This window comes from Pagrus major, chromosome 18 (assembly GCF_040436345.1).
Source record: "Pagrus major chromosome 18, Pma_NU_1.0".
NCBI classification, from domain to species: Eukaryota; Metazoa; Chordata; class Actinopteri; order Spariformes; family Sparidae; genus Pagrus; species Pagrus major.
Window position 1 is genome coordinate 17848460 of NC_133232.1, and position 22037 is coordinate 17870496.

Sequence of the window (22037 nt, forward strand, 5' to 3'; positions counted from 1 at the left end):
GGGTGGGTGTTGTGGGGTGGTGGTAGGGGAGCCACAAATGGACAGCAGTGTCTGGCCAATAGCTTGTGACCGGCCTGCTCCACTAGCCAATCACACTTGACCAGCACTCCCATCAGCCGTCCATCAAGAGGTCCTTCTTTCAAGGTCAGCTGATGCTCCCTCCCTCCTCTCCTCCCTCTCTCTCGCTCTCTCTCGCTCTCTGTCCAGCAAAGCCGGCATCAACAGAATTGATCTAATTTCTTGCTAAGCATGATCCAATAACAGAGAGTGATATGAAAGCCAAACCAATTAGCTGTGTTCGCAGACAGGTATGGCACCCTGAGAAGGCATGGCCAGCAACATGCCTGCACACATGGGCACAACGTGTGTCTGTGTGTGTGTGCTAGTGTGTGTGAGTCAGCTGACAGACTAGTGAGTGAAGAAGCATAGTACATTCATAAAATGTACAAAGACGTGCAGAGAAAACTGATGCGTGTGTGTCATAATGGAAGAATCTGCAAACATACTGTATGTGTCGAGTGTGTGTTTGTGTGCGAGTGTGCCTGCGTGTGCGTTCATGTATAAAAGAGAGAAGCTCCTTCTATCTCATTCTCCGATCAGTGTGATTTCTGCAGCGCACAGCTGTCACCATGGAAACCAGGGAGGGCGCAGGAGATAGAGAAAGAGAGAGAGGATGTAAGGCAGAAAGAAAAAAGGGGGGGGGGGGTTGAGAAAGAGTAGGAGAGAGAGGGAGTGTGTGTGTGAGAGAGAGAGAGAACGAGAGAGGGAAGAAGGGAAAGGGTGAAAAGGGATAAAAAGAGAGAAAAAGTGAGAGATGACCGTTGGTTGTTGAATGATAACAGCCACAACAGGCCTTCATGCAGTATCACCCAGCTAACCTCTGCACAGCAGCAGCAATACCAAGCCCAGGGCAACCTGTCCGTGTGTGTGTGTGTGTGTGTGTGTGTGTGTGTGTGTGTGTGTGTGTGTGTGTGTGTGTGTGTGTAGCAAACATAGAATACTTAGCAACCTCTGTTTGTGTGTCTGTGTGTTCCTGTCAGATCCACATTTGATAAAGAAAATCATTTTGTGTGGATGTGTGTGCGTGGTTGCAAGAGTGATTGTCAATAAATCATTCCCTTCCTCCCCTTTCTGTTTTTGTAGTCACACAAACATATATGCTGACACACACACACACAAACACACACATACGCACGCTGACTTGACCTTGTCTCTCATCGTTGGTGCTGTGCATTGTTCTATTGGCTGCAGTGAGATCTACTTAAGTATAAATACACCCCTCAGATGCAACAGAAATCAGGGTTTTTTTATAGACACACACACACACGCACACACACACACACACACACACACACAACTATGTACATACACACGCGGAGAGCAATGTGTGTGTGTACGTAAATCTTAGCTGTATGTCAAGAAAAGAGGTTGAAGCAGGATGCATAGATAGATAGATAGATAGATAGATAGATAGATAGATAGATAGATAGATAGATAGATAGATAGATAGATAGGGAGGATGTGCAGAGTTGGTAATGAATAGTTAATGAAGGGCTTGCGGGCAGAACGGTGGGGAAAAGCTATTCTCTCTGTCTCTCCTTCTCCTCTTTTTCTTTCCCAGGGCTGGGAGTCGTGTGCAAGTCATTCTGCGCCCCACCTGTCCTCCATTTATCTTTTTTCTTTCCCTCTCTCTTCCTGCCCCCCCAACACTTTCTATTCTTTCTCTCCTCACCTCTCCCCTCCTCTCATCCATCCGTCTTCACTCCTATCTCTATCTCTCTCTCTGTCTCACCTTTGCCTCCTTTCCTGTTTTCATCCATCCTGCTCTCTCGCCTTTCCCTCCTCCATCTCTTATCCGCCACCCCTCACCCTACCATTTCTCACCTCTCATCTCTCCTATCAACCCCCCCCCAACGCACACACACACCATTAACTGCAGGCTTGTAACGCAGACTAACAGACACAATTCTCCTGATAAGGGGATTGAAACATTGATCACATCCTCCATGAGGAGCTAAAGATTCTGCAGAAGAAAGATGTCCCACTGCCCCTTTAAAAGACCAAACAAAGACACTGATAGAAGAAGATGCCCCACCGCAGCTTTGAAAGACAAAACAAAGATGGTGACATTTATTTCTTGTGGTGTACCCCAGGGTTCTCACCTTGGTCCTATTTTTTTTGTATCTCTATGTGTTGCCATTAGGCTCCATCATTTGTAACTATGGTACCAATTCCTACTGTTATGCAGATGACACACAACTCTACATTTCTTCTTCAGCTAAAAGTCTAAGAACTGTTGACAACTTTAGTATTTCTGACATCAGTGAAGAGATTACACAATGTGTTTTACAGTTAAGGAAAGAAAAACAGCCAAAAAGGAAACTCACTGGACCAGTCCACGGTGCAATATATAAGAATTTTAGTTGAAAACATAAAAAAGTGTTAGAGATATATTTACTGAAGTTAGCATGCTAACCAGTTAGCCACAAGCGACCTTGTACCTCAAGAGGTGGTACTCCGATAGTAAAAGACAAAGACACTCCCCCGGTGCTTACAGCTCCCAGTACTAGCAGAGTCAGCTAATAGGTAGCTGCATGGTTAATTGAGCTAACTAGCTAATGGCAGCGACAGTTAGCAGCAGTTAGCAGTTGCTCAGATGATATGCTGCCCCCTATTTGTTTGTGTATGAGTTCAACACAGACTATTCTTACATATTGCATCTTTAAAGACCATGACAAAGATCGCACCATTTAACTCACAACTGTGTAGTCATCTTTTTATTTATACTCATCATGACTACAGCAACACACTGTATGAAGCTTTTTCGAAGAACCCTATCTGACATCGACAATTGGTTTCGAGGATCCTTACCTAAACCAAAGTTAATGCACATACAAGAGCTGCACTAAACTCCCATTGACTGCGGCCAGGGAATTGACTTACATTGCTGAGATCTCAAAAAGCAGCAACTTTTTCTAGTAAAAAAAAAAAAAAGAGCAGTCAGTCAGTCATGCAGGTTCAAAACAAACCACCAGGTTCATCAGATTTATTTGAAATAGATACCAAAGGCAGAAGGGTTAAACTACAACTTAACCTGTCCTTTGGATTATTAGCAACTTAAGGTGCGCCCACTTTGGGTTTTACACACAAATAAGGTTACAGCAAATAGGGTACAACTAGCAGCTTGTTTTTAACATGCCTCCTTGTCTGACCACTCATGTGTCTTGTCCCCTCGCGCTTCTTTATAGAGCTTTCATTACATTCTGAGATCTCAGTAACTGTTGAGCTAAATGTTATTACACTATAACTGATTTAACAAAAGGCCAGAGCTTTGAAATAAAACCCAAGTTGTAATAGACCAAATATCTGTCCTCGGACATATGCTGTTGAAAGCTTGGGACTACAGTTCAGTTTGTACATCCACTGACAAAATGTACTATAACTACTGACCCTGGAATCATAGCTTGAGTGACGGCCTTCTACATATTTTCAGTCATGTTTGCCAGACTTTCTACAAAATGGACACAAGCTGAGAAAGTAAAATCCAAATCAGCTTATTGGTTCTTAACTGACAAGTATCTTCTTTTAGAAAGAGGAGACTGGAGTTCAGTGTTCTGGCCGTTTGATTCACTCAAAACCAACAAAGGGCATATTTATTTGATCTGGAGGTCCCTTGTAGTCAATTTCTTTTAGATTTGTTTTGTCTTTGCCAGTATTTGGTATGTTATATTACAATCTTCTTTGCATTGTCTGGCTCTGTGTTTATTTTCATGATAAGATGAAAACAATACATTTATCTGGGCAACTAATCAAATCTAAAAGTCAAAGTTGTAGCTTAGTGAGTGCTGCTATTACTGAAGTTTCCTGGTACCAAATCAAAGCTGTGTGGTGCCACACATGTAAGATGTTCTTTAATACCTAAGCATTTCATATCATCTGGAACTAACTTTAAAAACTGATGTGTTTGATTGTTGATGTTTTCTATGAAGTATACATTTTACAAAACAATATCAAAGCTTCTGCAGGAAATAATGAAAGTCTAATTTTGGGAATGACACATTTATTTATTTAAGTATGTGTGCCAGCTCTGCATCCATCAAGAGTTACTCCACAAGACATTTTAACCTTCTTTGACTGCGTTCTTTGAATGTGTGGGTTGTTTAGCAGACTGTTCACTACATAGATATATGAAAAAGTAAGGACCACAAACTGTTATTTTAGAGGGACCACAGTGCTTTATGTACTGTGGGTGTATGTACATAAAGTATGACACTAAATAACATGTAAGATTTGAAAAAAAAATGAAGCCTCACTAGCCTCTTGGCCTTTTGTTTGACTGGCGTTACTGTGCATTGAAGTCTCTGGGGCATTTCCATATCCACTAAAATGAGCACACTGCACTGACAAAGGTTTATTGAGGATTAAATCTGCACTTGGCAACTTTGCATGTTGGCAACAGCAAATAGCAGTTTTTTATGTTTGAAGTTGATTTCCCAGAAACCCTGTAATGTAACCTCACTAAACTGATCACTGCATGCTCCTTTATTAGCCGGTCGGCCTGTGATGCTTCATACACCAGAGACGAGAGCGACAAAATATTTATTATGAGTGGGTCCAACTATCAATGGACAGAGTGCTCGTTTACTCATGAAGAAACAGTTTGTACCTCACTTATGTTTTGTCATTTCCAGTTGGAAACATTTTTTTTCTTTTTAGCAAATATAATGCATCCAAGGAATATAAAACAACAGGGATGTGATTTGGGATGATAAGAAGTTGCATTTTCACACACGAATCCTTTCCCAGTTTGTTTAGAATATATTTAAAGCACAGAAGAAACAAGTTATTTTAGTGGTCAGAAGAAAATGGGGGCATTACAACAGTTACCTACTGTAAAATTAAAAAAAGACCAGGCTTTAGTAATAATTTATGAAAGTCAGAACGTGTGGGGGAACAAGAGAACAGAGGATGTAATCCTATTTCAGTCAAACACAGCCCATCTTTCACACCTTGGGCTTATTTTACAACATGATTATAATTACACACAATATAAATGCTGATGATCCATGAAGTCAAACTGAACCAGCACACACATACATTTAAAGCTAAATGCGTGCACTCGTACCCAGGTGACACATAGTGGATAAATGGATGACATTAATGAAGACAGACAGCAGACCTTAGTGAATGAGGTTAATAAAGGTAGTGACATCCTGGACCACTAAGGTGAAGGACGACAACCCTGAAAACAGCCAGATAAATGATCTCATACACCGTGTGATCATTTCTTTTTGCCATCACCTTCTCTAATCAATTCTCTATAATAAAGAGGGGGCCATTATACTTTTTAATACTTCACAAGCATATTAATTGTAAAAACCAAAATGTTACTGAAAAGGAATGTTACAAAATATAAACTAGAATGGCAATCAGTAGAGTGCATACCTCCACCAAGGCCCAACAGTCCCCTTTAATTTCAATCAAGCCCAATCCAATGTTAAATAAAACATTTTTAAATCCGCTAGATCTGGACTCACTCATAGATACCAGCCACCTAAATACATCTGATTTTTCTCATCCAGATCCAAACATTAATCCCTGAGAAATTAACAAAAATGTGGAAAAATGTCCTATCTCACAATGTTACAGAAAGTGAGAAAAAATTCAATGATCTGTCCCTTTATCTGGATCTGCAACAAAAGTTAATGGGGTCTATTCTGGGCTGAGATTCATCCTCCATCCAAGTTTTGTGGAAATCTGTTCAGAAGTTTTTGTGCAATACTGCTGACAAACCAACCAACCAACAAACAAACAAACGGACACGGGGGCAAACATAACCTCCTTTGCGGAGGTAATAAAACAATTAAAGGATAGGTCTGGTGATATTCTAAATTTTTCTTATTACCAACATATCCAATAAAAAGATGAAAGTCAAAATCCAAAAACCTTTAAAAATAGACAAAATCCAACAATGACTTGGTAACAATTATTTGTTTCCAACGCCTGTTATATCCTATTCCTCAGTGCTTCAGAGCTCCCTGGTCCGAAATCAGGTCAGTGAGTCGTACGGTTGCGTATCGCGATAAAAAAGCACTCATGATTAGTTGATCATGGTGAATTATATTATCTATTGTCGGGATAATTCTAAATATCCTCAAAAGTTACTTGAAAAAGCTGTCTATCTCGCTAACATACAGTCCGATACCAATTTCCTGATTTCATCTGAAATGCCACCAGATGAAGCCTGCATCTTTCTAGTCAGTCAAAAATGAATCTCTATACACAGAAATCTAAACACAAATCTGTAGACTAGGGACAACTTTGAGGTCCGTGTACCAATCATGTTTGAGCGGGTTTTGGTTGCATTCAGGTAAATACAGTCCATGTGGAGAGCATGAATGCATTGTCTGAAATGTAATCTCAGAATCCATCGGCTATCGTCTGACAACAACTTAAGTTTAAGTCAAGAGTTGTCTCTCAACTCCAACTCTGTTTCTCACATCTGAAGTTGCTAATTGGCCTGTAAACAATGACCAGCACACGGAAGAGGAAGTCTTGGCCCGGATATCCGGATAACGGACATCTGGAAGCCCTGAAACATTGGCCGTTGCCCCAAGAGTCTAATTTGTCATCAGATGACAGTCGATGGGTTCAGAGATTATTCCAAAATTGTGACTGAAGACTCGGATGTCAACAAAAAAAAAAAAAAAGTTGAATTGGACATGGAAATACTATAGATTCCAAACTGAAGAACAACAGGGAGATAAAGATGACCGCCATTTTTGTATCCTTTATTTAAGCAGGGGCCATTATGATTTGATTACCTTATTTAAAATAAAAATAGTTTTCACTAAAAATGATGTTTACGAAAAAAGCTGTCCCATCTTTCATACAATAACATATTTGTTTCTTAAGAAAATGTAAGGTCTGCATCACATATTTCTCTCCTAAAATGTTTTCAGAAATTGGACTGTACTGTTCAGCTGTAATATGTGGATATTGATTCGCATTTCAAAACCCAAAAGCCAAAAACAATCACCGCCCAACTCGCAGTACGTCACCCATCAGCAGGATTGTTTATTGGTCCAGTGCGGTGCAGTGCACTCTGGTTGTTGTAGGTTTTCTACCTTTTGAGATTTCTCTGGTCATGTAGCACCAATTTAAAAACTATTTGTATCTTTTGGATAGCACAGTTTTATCAAAAGACCATCCTTCCAGTGGTGAAATACTTCTGTAAGAGTTTTAAGCATACTTTTGTGATTATGGGGTAATATGGCAAAGTGCTTTTCATATCATCCCATGCCAAATTACCACAAATTAATCTGTCGCTGAAAATAATCACCAACAATAAGTTGTTTGCAATTTTTTTTTTTAAAAAGTAATGTTTTTTGAAAATTACACTTAGATTTACATCACCTAATGAGTAGGTTTGGGACAGACAGCCACAGACAGAGTAGGGGAAGTACAGAGAGACGGAGTGAGACATTCATTATCACAGGAAGGGGGCTGCTGTCCACCGTGCAGAGCGGAAATCTCTGACAAAAACAATCTTATCAATTTCTTTTCAGGTGCTTGTTCAGATATGACAAACAGAACAGCACCTGACCCAGTAATAACCTTCGGTGGTAAAGAGGGGATTCTGAGGACAGACAGGACGGACATCTGCAGTATCTAAAAATGACCCATCATTAATAACAGGTTGAGTAAAACACCACAAACTGCATTTTCAGTTTTCTAGTTTTGACCAAGTCAGCAGCAGATTGAACTATCCTTGATCATATCGTTTATCCTATTATTTCTACTCAAGTTTAAGATTTAACTAGGCTATCGAAAATGTAGCTACATGTCAGCTATCTCTTCAAAACATTAGTACATGTGTGCACATAAAACGACACATGCATTCACTTTTTGAGGGCAAATTCCAACATGCATGACTGTATGGTTGATTTGGGTCTGTTCATCGGACTCTATATCAAGCTGCATGTTTTTAGGTATAAGTTCTTTTGCTGAAGGCTGATAAGGAGACTGCAATACCAAACATTTAACAAGAATATTTGATTAAAATATAGAGCAACAAAAATGTTCCTTGCTAAGAGATATCATCCCAACTTCCACTGAAGTTGCTGTTTTGTTCCAATTATTTTTTTGTGCTGTGATAGATTTAGTACTCTGAATGCAGAAGATGGTAATGTGCCTTCTGTGCAGCTCCAAATCTGAAAAGTTTTTACCTTGCTGCAGAGAGGAATAAGGCAAAATCAATCTTGGGACCTGGTGGAATTGTAGTATAATTGACAAAATCCCAAATAAAAGACCTCAACATCTTGAAGCTGACAGGAGACGCTGAAATATTCTTTCATAAGGTAGAATTAGGCGATGTATTGCCGACATCTTCTCAATTAATGAGCAGAATGTTTCTTCAGGAGAAAATAAAGATCCACTTCTCAAAAGTATGTACATTTTCTGTGTTGTCAAAGATTTGCTCACACATAATCATAAAAAGACGCAAAAAGAAAAATACAGTACACACGGTCTCTGCCACAAGCCTATAATAGTCCCAAGATAACATCTAGAGAGGCAAAGGAGGACATCTGGAAGACGGATGAAGATACTCCACCTGTCACCATCAAAGATCACCACAACAAAGAGAGATAAAGATAGCCCACCTTTCTGAGCCAAAGATAGCCTGATATAGAACCAAAGGGATGTTTTAACCCTTTTCTTGCCTAAGATATGTGTGTACCAGAGTGTTTTGCCCTGCTCAAAAGCACCTTGGATGTGAGAGAGCAGTTATGCTCATGAAATGTTACCCAGAGTGACAGTTGAAAATGCCATTTTACAACTTCATGAATATCAGGCGTTCGCTGACTGCATGCCAGCCCCTCACAGTCAGGCACAGCAGGGCTACTTATGGAGAAGAATGCCAAAGATTAAAACGGCTTTCCAAGAAAAGAGTAGGACGCCTCAGACTCCTCAAAACAGCAGCAAACTTGTCATTTTTGACTGTTTTAGCTGGAATACCAACTGACACGTTCTTGGCATAAACATTTCTAATTATTCAGCTTTGAGTTTGATGTCTAATCTAATCCTGTGGTAAAATAATGTGAAGAGAGAAACAGAGAGCGCATCGGCCAAATCCATCCCGTCTGAAACGGGCACTTTGCTGATGCAGTGAGGAGGGTGTGTGCAGCGGCAGCCGCATTAGTGTGTGGGTGGTGTGTGCTGCCCATCTGCATGTGTGTGCTTGTGTGTTTCTGTGTGTAAGTGGGGTTACACAAAGACCTCGCTCATTCACAAACTGAGCCATGTGGCGCTGGGCAGGTCCCTTTAAGAGTCATGTGTCAGAGTTTTCTACTAAGGCTGACTGCCTGAAAAAGGTGAGTGCTGATACATTATTCACAAGCAAGGACACACACGCACGCTCTCTCACACACGCTACATGACTGAAGGACATGTACACGAGTAAGGCAGCCGTGAGTTTGCTGAGCCACAGAGAAGTCAGCTAATACACACATGGTGACAAGCTGATCAGTATAATGTCAGTCATACGTAAATGAGCAAAAACATTGTCTATACATCCTCTCACTGCACACGCAGGCACACACACACACACACACACACACACACACACACACATATATACACACAGGCAGCAGAGGAGAGAAATCCTCAGCCTTCTGTTATTCAGCGTGCATAATTTATAGCAGCCCCAGATCTCCCTGCTAATGACAGCACACTGGGGCATCTGCAGCACAGCAGCAACAGCAACAGCTAACTGGCATGGCTCTGTGTGTGTGTGTGTGTGTGTGTGTGTGTGTGTGTGTGTGTGTGTGTGTGTGTGTGTGTGTGTGTGTGTGTGTGTGTGTGTGTGTGTGTGTGTGTGTGTGTGTGTGTGCGTGTGTGTTTGTAGAGGTATAATGCTCTGTTGAGACAAGGACAGTGAGAAAGACAGAAGGAGAGAGAAATAGAAAGAGACACAGAGGGTGTCTGAAATAGACACAGATAACGCAACAAAGAGGGGAAAAGGATGAGACAGACAAGTGAGGGACCTCTTGCAACACACACACAAACACACACACAGTCGTGTCAAGTCACTGAAACTCCCTAGATGTGCGTTCATATTAACATACAGTTTGTATGTTAGTCTGAGTGTCACCTTTACTCTGTCTTAAGGTGGAATGCCTCTTAATTAAATGTAGCCGCATTTACAAAGTGTTGTTTCCAATGCAAACAGCAGTGTGAGCATGGGATTCACACGCACTCAGATGATGTTATGGATACACACATGTCTCTCTCATCCTGGGCTAATGGAGGCAATTGTTCACTGCATACTTAAAGAAAAGCCATGATGAAGGCTTAAATTCACTGGGATTGGTTTAACGACTTGTTCAAGGGTGTGTCCTTGGCTGTGTTTCCTGTTGCAAGGATTGTTTTGACATGCTGCCCCGAAGCAAAAATCTCCTAATTCTGGGATTTGGAGATCAATGCCACAGTGGTTCTGCCCTCCAGCTGCTCTACACACTGATGTGAGCCTGAGCTGTTAGCCCAGGAAATTATACTGCAGCTGATAAGGTGCTGCTGTTAGATACACAGTCTCATATGCACAGGTCAGGCAGTCAACATAGGCTCATATACATGTACACTAATCTATAATTAGACTTTGTATATACGTTCGATTCCACCTGTACATGTTTTGCATGCACACACACACAGACACGCACACACGCACACACACAAACACACACACACAAAAAAAAACACATCTGCATTGCACACACAATTTAGCCATTTAACATTCAATTTCATTCATCGTTTGAGAGTTGTGAATGTTCCCAGATTTATGTTGGTCCAAATGATCATTTTAAAGGAAAAGTTCATATTAAAGCAAATATATTTCTTGACGTTCTTTCTGAGAAACAAATGAGAACTCTTGAGTTTGAGTGTTATAGTAAGTACAGAGATGAAGCCACAACATAGTTAGCCTAGTTTAGGATCTGGTTCTCCCATGAAACCATCCTCCCCAAGTGCTCCATAACATCTGCTTTCTGTAAAAAGTTTGAGCACATACATGTGTCAGCTGCACCAGAAGATTAATGATTCCACGTTTCACTAAAATCACTAGTAGATTTTGCCTAATCCTGCTGACAAACAGACAAACCAATCAACAAACAAAGTTACTAAACCCCATAAAATTTGCCTCCACCAAAGTTGGCAACCTCACTGTGACAGCAAGACTTTGGGCAACCCAGGACATAAGAAACTGTTGTTTTACATTTCTCTGTATGTATAGGCTACACTACATACAGTAACATACAGTAGGGTTGAGCCGATAGATGAAGGCATCGTCCATCGCTGATGGCTGACAGTCATTAACTACTGAGCCCTGTACCGTCATAACATCATGATTTAAAAGGCCTCCCGTCAGAGAGTACACAAAAGTAGTGTGTCCCCTCAGAGTTAATGTAAGAGTTTGGTGTTTGTGACATATGGAGAGAAAATGAAAAGAAATTTGTTGCTGCTCAATACTCCATGTTACGTCTCCATGTCCTGATTTATTATTTTCTTCTTAAACCTGCTCAATAAGGCGAACCCAGGATGTTCACAGACATTGTTGGCAGCAGTGTTTCTTTTCTGCGGGCCACTGTTAGTGTGTTTCTCTCAAGTTTGTTGTTGATATTTGCATTTTCTTAGCTAAGCTTCCTAAATATACCTAGCAAATGATCTGTGTTTCAAGCAGCTGATGATAAACATCTGAGCTGAACACAGCTAAGTCACAGACATGTGGTGTGGATATACAGACCCTTTAAAACCAAACACAGGGATTTATGACGGGGGTGACAGGAGACTGTTTTCTCCACTCATCGTTCATGACAAAGTTTCACTGAGGACATCGTCATATGACTATTTGGAAGACATCGCCCAACCGTTACATACAGCCTGTCAATAAGTGCGCTTTAGAGGAGTTAGGAGGTATATTTTGAACTAACTGTCCTACGTAGTGACTACAATTGCTTACTTGATGCACAGACTGTATGTATGGTTGATATCAATCTTCTAACTAAAAATCCAGTAAGTATATTTCCCTTAATTCTGAGTCATTCCTGTAATGCTGCTAAACAAACCAGCACTAAACGATAATGAATTTAAGGCAGAAGAACTCTTTGCAATTTGCATAACAGCTTTAAAGTCATTTTTAGATATTCTAGATACAATACAACTATCATTGAACTTCGTGCTCTCACTGTCACTGAGGTAAATGAAAGAGCCTGGCTATTATTAGACGTTTTACAGTATTGCTGCATCTATTTGTCATCTCAAAGATAAAGCCCCCCCGCCACCCCGTTTCTCTCCTCCTCTGTGCAGCTGACTGACAGGAGGGCAGGCATAAGCTGAACCACACACGCCGGCTACAGTCAGCTACAGCATGAGGAGAGAGACAGAAAGAAGGAGGGGGAGAGACAGAGTTGAGGTATGCAGCACTAGATACAGCATCAGTGACAGGAGCATGTTTGGGCATCAGATAAAGCTATTTTGGGAAGAAACTGTCAATGTATCTCAAAAGGCATGCCAACAGCAATGATCAGAGAAGACCTACATCCCGCTTTAGACTGCCTGGGATGTAAGAAAGGATTGGTTTTGTACTTTTTAAGACGGGAGTGTGAGCTGTCCACACACTTTAGTTATTTTCACTGAGTAAGACAGGGAGAGAGTAGTGGAGGCCAGTTGGAGACATAAATGTGGTTTCAGTTGTCCAGGACTAGAGCTAGTTGTCAACATTAAATCAATCGCTAACTATTTTGATAGCGGTCTGTTTGGTAGCTTTGAAACCAGTTTGAGCATTTTTTCAGAAAAAAATTAAATTGTTTCTGATTCCAGCTTCTTAAATGTGAGTATTTCCAGGTTTCTTTACTCCTCTGTGACAGTAAACTGAATAACTTTGGGTTGTGGACAAAATAAGATATTTGGGGACGTCATCTTGGAGACACTGAAAAACCTTTTTTTTGACATTTTATTGACCAAACATCTAATCGATTAATCGCGAATATGATCGACAGATTGATCAACAATGAAATTAATAGTTAGTTGCAGCCCTTTCCAGGACAGAACAAAGATTCCCTTGTGATTAATCAACTCCTCTAGCCTTGAATTATGTGTAAGCAAAGCTTGTAGTCTTCTTTCACGTCTGCTGTTCTGCAGGGTCTGACCTGCAATTTTGCCTCATGAAGCTGGATTCTCTGTGTTTTTGTCAGAGGTGTAGGTTGAGGGGCAGACTGGGGAAATGGGGGGAGGTTATTAGATTAGCTATAGCAGAGTCAATAACATAAACGGGAAGAGAGAAACCTGACTGCTCTCGCCATTTAACCAACATTGGCTCTGCTTTTGGAAGACGGCTCTGCTGTCTTTTATAGCACAAAGAGATTTACTGTCTCATAACTTCTCTCACAGCGAGGGGTCTGCGCCTCTAACTTTGCACACTCATAGTTTGCTGCAAATGTCAACATTCATTGGCACAAAGTCGGAATAAAACCTCGAGACAGTAAGCTAAAAACCACTTGTTTAAAACTGCTATTAGCTTTGTATTTACATCATTGTCGGTAATAACGTTAACAAAGCTGACATCATGTGGCTTATTCATATTCATGTAGCCCAGAAATATCAAAAACAGGTCTCAAAATTTCAGGGACATAGCATGCAAGCTAAAAATTGTAGCTATAATGGCTTCTCTTTTGTAGTTCTACTGTTTTATATGACACTTTTGTAATCAGGTACAGAGGTACAACTCGAAGCACATCAGTTGAGCAGTAATAATGTCTTACCAGAATAAACACGTAAGGCTACTGTAACATATTATCCTCTTTATGTTTGGCACTCTGGTGTTGCCGTAGCAAATGCTTTAACGTTTTAATATACAGTGTACAGCTGAAAGTAGAGCGTGTACTTTTTTGGCGGACTAAAAGTCTGACTGGTTTGTTAAGCTGTGTCTCTCATCTAGCAGAATATTTCATTAGATAAAAACATGTTGTGAATTTTGGAAATGATTACATCTATCTTTGTTCAATAAATTCTAACTTTTGTACTTAACAACACTCTGGAGTTGTTGGAAATGTTTGAATCAAATGAGTTGGAAACAAACCTATGTAGCCACCACTGGAATCTTTACAACTGGGTTCAAACAAAGCATGCGCAAAAAAAAAAGGAAGGTTGCACAGTCTTCAAATGTTGATTTTGAATTAAAATGTCAATGATATGAACAACGCTTCAAATCACACGGTTCAGCCGTAGTTCTCGTTCATTAAGAAAAAGTAGAGCTGCAATTTATCTCTCCCCATTCGCTTTCCCAGCATTTTACACCAAACATTTCCTCTTGCTCTGTACAGTCTAACATTAAAATATATGTGCGCTGAATTACAGACAACAATTTCATTACACTGTATAAAACTGTATGTAAGAGTCTCTAATATACTCAGTACAACCACACCACAGCTTTTTACAGTGTGATACTGAATGAATAAAATAGATATTGGTAAAGCAATACTGTAAGTTTTGAGGTGTAGGGGTGTTCACAGAAGTGGGCGTTCCAACAGTGTGACAGTGATTGGCCGGCTGTGTTTAGACTAGATTTGTGATTGGTTAGGCTCAGGGTGTGTGTCTGCAGACACACCCCTTGCCCCAACCCATCCCTAAGCTGCAGTTACTTCTGTCTGTAGGTATCCTCTCATGCACATCTCCAGCCTGATCGTTGGCCAGGAGTCCTGCTCAGCCGTAGCTCATTCAGCAGCTACCCTGACATTACTGCATCCGCCCAAAGAAAAGTGTCAGCGTAGCTACAACTGAGAACGAGTACTGGCCAACAAGCAGTTGTAGGCACTTTGCAGAGAGGGGTTATTTTGGAATACTTCACTGAACCTTTACGCGCATACAAGTAGACACGCGAAGCTGCATTTGTGCTGCGAGGAGAGTTGTTATGTCTGAATCGAACTGGGTCCCTACTCAACTTCACCACAGCAGAACTATCTGAAGGAATGCAGTACAAACATTTGCTTTATGAAAATATAATTCAAGACTACTAGCTGCAAATAATTATTAGAAGAAATGATTCACTTTTGGTTCAAGTGTTCCTTTAAAGGAGAACTGTGTAGTTTTGGGGAAGACATTTTAATCAGTAGAGAAATATCTTCATTGACTGATTTTTTAAATTGAACTAAATAAACAAACTTTGTTTTCATGACTGAATAAACTGAATAAACAAACTGACCTTCAAACTGAGTTTCAAACAGTGTTCTGGGGACCCTATTTTCCTCTGAGAACAGCTTGTTTATTGAGTTATGGACGAGATAAATATTTCTGAGTTTGTATTATTACCTCATTAATATTTTAAATATTAAAATTCTGAGTTTGAATTTCTCCTACAAAAACTACATAGTGCCCCTTTAACCTCATGAGTTTGCAGATGAATCCAACCAATCACAGTAAAGAAAGAGAAGTGAAAATATTAACACACATTAGTGCTTAGAGGCTGCTGGTTGCCACAGTGCATCTACTGTCACCACACACTCTGCAGTGTGTTTCTCTCTTTATATCTGGCTTTTGGTGTGTGTGCAAGTGTGCACGGGGGTGAATCAGCTCATAAGTGGGTATCTCCTCTCCTGAGCTTATCTCTGCCTGGAAAATGTGTTTAAGACTGAAGCCTGATTGCAACAGCACTGTCATAAATAAATGACTTGATAATTTTAGCGTGTCAGGGAGGTAAAAATAGAACATCACGCTGTTTGCTCAAACGCTGGATGAACCCTTTGTTAAGACATCTGAGTTACTTCCTGTCAGGATTTAACACTTTACAGTCGCTGCTGGTTTGCACGGAAATTATGTTGATTCTAGTTGCGAAGAACTTAAAGATGGAAAATGAGTCTTTGTGTAACCACATTTGTTTCTAATGGTTTGTGCTCACATTCATGTAACAAAGACGGTTTACAGTTGTGCTCTTACAGCTTGTGTTGGAGAAAAAGCGTGACACTTCTTATTCCACCCTCTTTTGTGCAGTAGGGGAAAGTGTTACTTCCTGTCTGTGTGCCTCTCAACTCAGGTTTACCATAGGACAAGCAGGTGCTTTAACACAGTAGTAAATGGGACCAGTTGTAGTTCAATCATCATCTCAAAAGCAGGGCAGCACTTTAAATAGTGAAAACGCAGATGAATGGATCACAGAGACAATTTTGAAGTGAATGTTGTCTTTTAGGGAATAAAAATAAAAGTAAGACACCTGAGAGCCTTTGCAACTAGCAGATTAAGTAATATATTTGAAACACATTGTCTAAGAGCTCAGTTCAGGTGTTATTTGAGCTGTCCCAGACTGGCTCAACCTTTTCTTTCACCTTTGGTAAAAAGAGGCGTCAAATCCCATTTTTTTTTCTCCCTCTCCTAGTTACGAGAGAAATGAAGGACGGAAATGGGAGAAAGAAAAGAGGAAAAAGTGCACAAACCTCATCTTAAGAATCTAGTCTTCCTGTTTCATGTTCAGATTGCTCGTTTGTTAAAAGCCATTCCGGTGACAGTAAGTTAAACACAGTTTCTCGCACACAGTTTTAGCCACTTTTCACAGAAATCTGTCATTTTAAAAGCAGGAAGTGCTACTGTACTGCAAAAAAAGCACAAATTTAGATATCCATGGTGTAAACTTGCAACAAGTTGAGAGATTTGAAGTGTTACCACCACCCACCGACTGTCACTGCAGTCAACACTGGCACTGTCTGGATTTTGCCACAATTTCTGATATAAAACGGCAACAGATTTTACAGGTAATACTGACTGAAGTTTGGAAAGGAGGTTACCTCAAGACAAGACTGCTGTCCCTGATTCCCATCACATGCTCTGCCTGGCTATCTCTCTCTCTCTGACACACACACACACACACACACACACACACACACACACAGGAGCTGCTGCCTGTGTTCCACCTTAAGACTCTACATGCAGGCTGCTTCACTGTAATGATGTGATGATGCAGATCTTGCTGGAAGTTTCAGTATCCAATGACCATCAGTGCTTGTCAAACAGACAGGAGGAGGTTTCTCTCAGACATTTAACTGAAGCTCTCTCACACATATGCACACACACGTTCCCTGCCATGCTTCTCTTTTCATTATGGGTGACCGGGTTATGGAGGATTGAAGTGTCATTCGCATGTGTGTATGCACGCTGACACATTAGGCTATATAGACTACACACGCGCACGCGCAGCCAGAGAGCGGTGACTGTCTCCTTACATCACCATAGCAGCTTCAGTGGCCCTTATAGTGCGGTGTGAGTGTATGGCAGGTATAAAGGAAAAGCCTTAAACTTACCGCAGTCCTCGCACAACACTCTCTCCACATCCTTCTTCAGCTCCGGCTCGCTGGCGTCCACAGGGGCGTACGATGCCTTGAATACCAAGGGCTCGGCGGTCGGGTCCATGAAAAAGATATATCTGTGGTCCTTCTCCACCGTGGTGCACGGGGCCTCGGAACCGAAGTCCCCGACGGTCACGAGCTGCTCCCTCTCGAGGCCGCCGCTGTTGACGGGCCACACGTCCAGCACTTTGACATTCACACTGTAGGGCTCCCGGGAGGAGACGTTCTCCGGGGAGGAGCGCACCTCGCCCTCGATGACCACGGCTGATCGGTACGCCTGGTCCTGGAGGGAGTTGAGACTCGGGGCGTAACAGGCGAAGGAGACCCCGATGACCAGCATGGAGAAATGCACTGGATCAAGCCTCATGCCGTCAGCCTGTGCTGTGCTGCAGTGCTGCTGGGCGGCGGAGCGAGCTGGAAGAGAGAGACGGCGGCGAACGGGCTCCGGCAGAGCAGGCAGGGCAGAGCGGCAGACCTTGTGGAAGTGTCCATGCCATCTGTGTCTGCCGCTGCTTTCCCCATACGGCTGCTGGCCTCGGATGGGGGGACACACCAGCCTAGGAACCGGAAACGGCCCGCTTCTGCATGCTTAAAAATGTGATTGCTGCATTCTCCTTCACCAACCACCCTCCCCCTCTTATCTCCCCTTTTCCTGAAAGGCAAAACAAGACTCGTAAATTAGCCTCCTCTCGAATCCAGGGCTGAAACCTCTCTCTCTCTCTCTCTCTCTCTCTCTCTCTCTCTCTCTCTCTCTCTCTCTCCAGCTAATAGGCTAGCATCGCATGGGTGGGCGCATTGCCTCTCTGGTAGGAAAAAAAGCAGCTTGCGCGTACAGGGGAATCACAAGAAACGATACGCACTCCACGCACACGCACACGCAAGGTCGGCTCCTTTATCCACTTATTTCTATCGTCAAAAGAGTCCCACTCCTGCGAATCCGTATGTCGGTGACCAAAATAAAAAAAGAGAACAGAAAACCGGGGAGGAACAGACGGACAGGATGAGATAGCAGCGGTTATCCGGTGAGGCGATGCAACAGTAGCGCGCACCCTCCAGCCGCGTCCCCTGCGCCCCTCATCAAACGCGAGCGGCTTACGTGAGCAAACATCACCTGCCCGGTCACTGGCGTCGGCTCGCCACGTCCTGCGCAAACACCCTAATGACCCGGGCACACACCGGCACACCGCCACCGATCCAACCAGCATGTGACCATGCCGGTCGACTGTGTTAAACCTCTGCGGGTGGGTGCAAGAGAAATCACGCACGCACTGCACAGACACACGGCAAGGAGTGCGTCTGTAGCCAAGCCCTGCACGGCGCCCACTGTGGATCTCCAGTGCAAGAGGTGCAAGAGAGGCTATAGGCGACTACTACACACACTGCGGATAGTTGTTGCGATGACTAACGCTGCGAAATTCTCTCAATGGATTCCTCAGCGTGGCGAGGAGAGCTGGGAGTTTCGAGACTTCAGCTTTAAATGTCCTCAGACTTATATACGGAGCGTATATAAGTACGCTGCAGGAGAGCACACCCAAAAGCTGACATTTTCAACACTATTATTCCAGTCATTGCAGTTCACTAATACTGCCTTGGGGCACTGTACACTTTAACGACTCTATGGCAACACGTGGGGGCATCAGTTGCCCCAATCTGCAGGTGTTATCCTGGAAAGTCATTCTCGTCCAATCTTTTGCCAATCCTGCTCAGCTACAGCTAATAAAACCACTTTTTTCAGTGAACACATCTCCACCAATGAAACGAGAGCTTTGCACAATATGCTCAGGCTTTTTATGGTGACCACAAGTATCCCCTCCTCCCTCCATAGCAAACCAGTCCCTGCCTCCATCTCTGTATCCATCAATCAAGCCATTCATAAGATTTGCCTTTCCCTCCCTGTGAGGAGCTGTGCGCCCTTCGCTAGAGGTCAGAAAGCCTTTCATTGTCCATGCTGAGAAAGGGGTAAAATATAGTGTCATATAGGGGACAGGTGGACAGGTTCATTCTAACTATAGATGACTGAGATGGTAAAGAAATGTATGAAAGGTCATTTCATCACAGTATGCACTCACATCATGGCCTCATCCACCAGTTTCACCATCAGCAGGGTCACATCAGGGACCGGTCTCTCTCCATGGTGCTGAAAGCCTCGACAGGTTTAGCGCTCTGTCCCAAGTGGCCAATCACATGACACCTCATACACCCTGAAGGCCACAGCCAGATTGCTGCAATGAAGGGCTGTCTCCTCACTGCATGTATCCTTCATTACCTTAACCTAAGGTCCAGAGAGTCAACCTCTTTAACTGGGAAGTTAAATACAGTTTCAGTGCTGTGTGCTGTCTGTGCTGCTAAATGCTTTCAAACGTGCAGATTTTATGCTGTTTTGGTCAAATATTGATGGTTTTACATTACTGGGATTGCTTTTTTTTCAGTTTGGTGATCAACACAAGGGAAACACAGTCCTTCCAAGCCAGTGACCCGCCCCCTCCTCTTTACCTCGCCACCCACTGCCCACCCCTTCACTGATCTGTCTCTCTCTATTCATTCAACCACACATGCATTCATTAGAGCCCCTATTCAAAGACCTTGCAAACAATTGAAGAATTTCCAAATTAGTCTTGAGGGCAAATCATTTGTCTACAAAGAGAAGGGGAGTAAAACCGATTCCTGACTGGCCCGGGGAGCACTGCCACCACTGCCGCCTCCATGAAGCCCTCGATAATCATGCTTAACCCAAGCCATCCTCCATATTCCACCGCAAAAATATTTTTTCTTGTGTATCGTAAAGGGAGAACAGCTTTCATTTCATTATAAAACTTAACTTTGAATTAGAGTGGCTGTTATCGGTAAAGCAGCAGTATTTCTGCAGGGTGTTGATGAGGTCACCTAAACTGTGACAGACGTGGTCTCAACAGCTCCACTGTCAGAGTAATGCTCTCTATCTGTGTGTCTTAGTGTCACAGCAGCCTTTTAAAAAAAACATCATTCCATCTAAAAAGTACACAAAAGTCACTTATCTTCTCAAAACACAATAGAAATTCCTAATATTTTATGTTAACCCCCGTCTTGTACCAGCTCTTCAGTCAGATCCGATGTACAGTATGTATGGGGGTTAAACTGATGTTAAGACATTTAAGTACAGGCACGTGTGATGCTTGTGAGTATTAAATGAAATCAGATGATAGTTTTAGTTTTTCCGATTATCAGTTTCTGTGATTTTTCTGTCAGATTGCCAATAAAATAAACTAATTTAAAATTGTGCAACAGCCTCTCACACAATGTCCCGCCCACAACAATATCTGATTGGTTACAAATCCCAATGAATAGCCTATAAACAATACAATAATATGAATCTGCAAAGTAACAAGTAACTCAATGTTTCAACAAAAAAAAAAAAATAGAGGAGAGGAAGTATAAAGTAGCAGAAAAAGGAAATACTCTAGTATTATAATTTAAATATTATAAGTATAAATTGTATTTAGGTTCATTTCATCACTGGTTGTAGAAAATTTTGACATTAAGATTTTCATTTTCACTGCAAATAAATATCAGTTCCAAATATTGTTATTGGCCTCCTTGATTTCTAATTATCAGTATCATTACCAGGTCTGAAAAAGCCATATTGGTTGATTCCTGGTCTGTAACAAGAAAATATATTTACTTATGTCTGGAGACAGTATCTCATTATAATTCTGTTTTGTCATACATTTTACCTTTATCAAAAGATTTCAGCCTCTCGTGATTTGGACACTGCACTCACTCATATCGCGATTTCAATTATATATTGATTTTTAAATGAATGTGCAACTCTAGACATGTTTTCATTTCACACATTACCTTAAAAAGGCTGATTCACAAACAATATAAACAATTTTAAGTTAATTAAAGTACTTGCTACAGATTTTGTTTACTGGTATTTATAAAATTCCACAGCCATCTAGTCCCATTAGGCTGGTATCAGATCAGCATCCATCAAGTCTGCTCCACTCCTCCGAGCCCATGAGTGCTGCAGACCTCATAAATTCATTTGTGATGTTCTGCTGTTACTGTTGTTTTAGCTTATGTGACCTTTAACAGCAGGATTATGTCAAACTGGAACGAACGTCTTCAAAAAAACAAACACAAAATCTCTCTGAGATGAGAATATAGACTAAGCTACATGAACTCTAACACAGGAATCGTACATTTCATAATTATACTATAAATAAATGACGGTTTCATTCTAAAATTTCTCCTACTATGTGTGTACATTAAATGTACGTGAATCCACATAGTTTTTTCCTTATTTCTGTTTTAGACAAGACACAATCTTTGGTATATAGTTATGTTTTCCCTGAAGAACCCTTTCAAGTCCATGGAGAAGCAGTGTCATACAAGCACATCCAATCATAGGGTAATGATTCATGATGCTTCACAGTGTATCAGCCCCCTCCCTCAGACTCCCACACAACTATCATCTACTGATCATTCAGAAATTTCTTTCTTTCACCCTGCTCCCTCTCTCAACAGCCTGTCTCCTTCCACAGGGACTGTCCGGGTTCGCTGTCCGTGGTGCTGAAAGCCCCAAACAACTGTCCATGGTGCAGAAACACCCACACTGATACCCACCAGATATGACTTCATGTTCTGCCTTGTATTGTTTATTAGACACTGTGT

General features: G+C 41.7%; 1 protein-coding gene across 1 annotated transcript in view; it reads right to left on the reverse strand.

The window, feature by feature from the left end:
• The window catches only part of nrg2b (neuregulin 2b), a 60747-nt gene extending 42862 nt beyond the window's left edge, over window positions 1-17885 (reverse strand). The window contains exon 1 of the mRNA XM_073486771.1: window positions 17340-17885. Within this exon, the coding sequence (XP_073342872.1) occupies window positions 17340-17751 (412 nt within the window). The 5' untranslated portion in view covers window positions 17752-17885. The remainder of the gene's footprint in view (window positions 1-17339) is intronic.
• Window positions 17886-22037: the final 4152 nt, after the last annotated feature.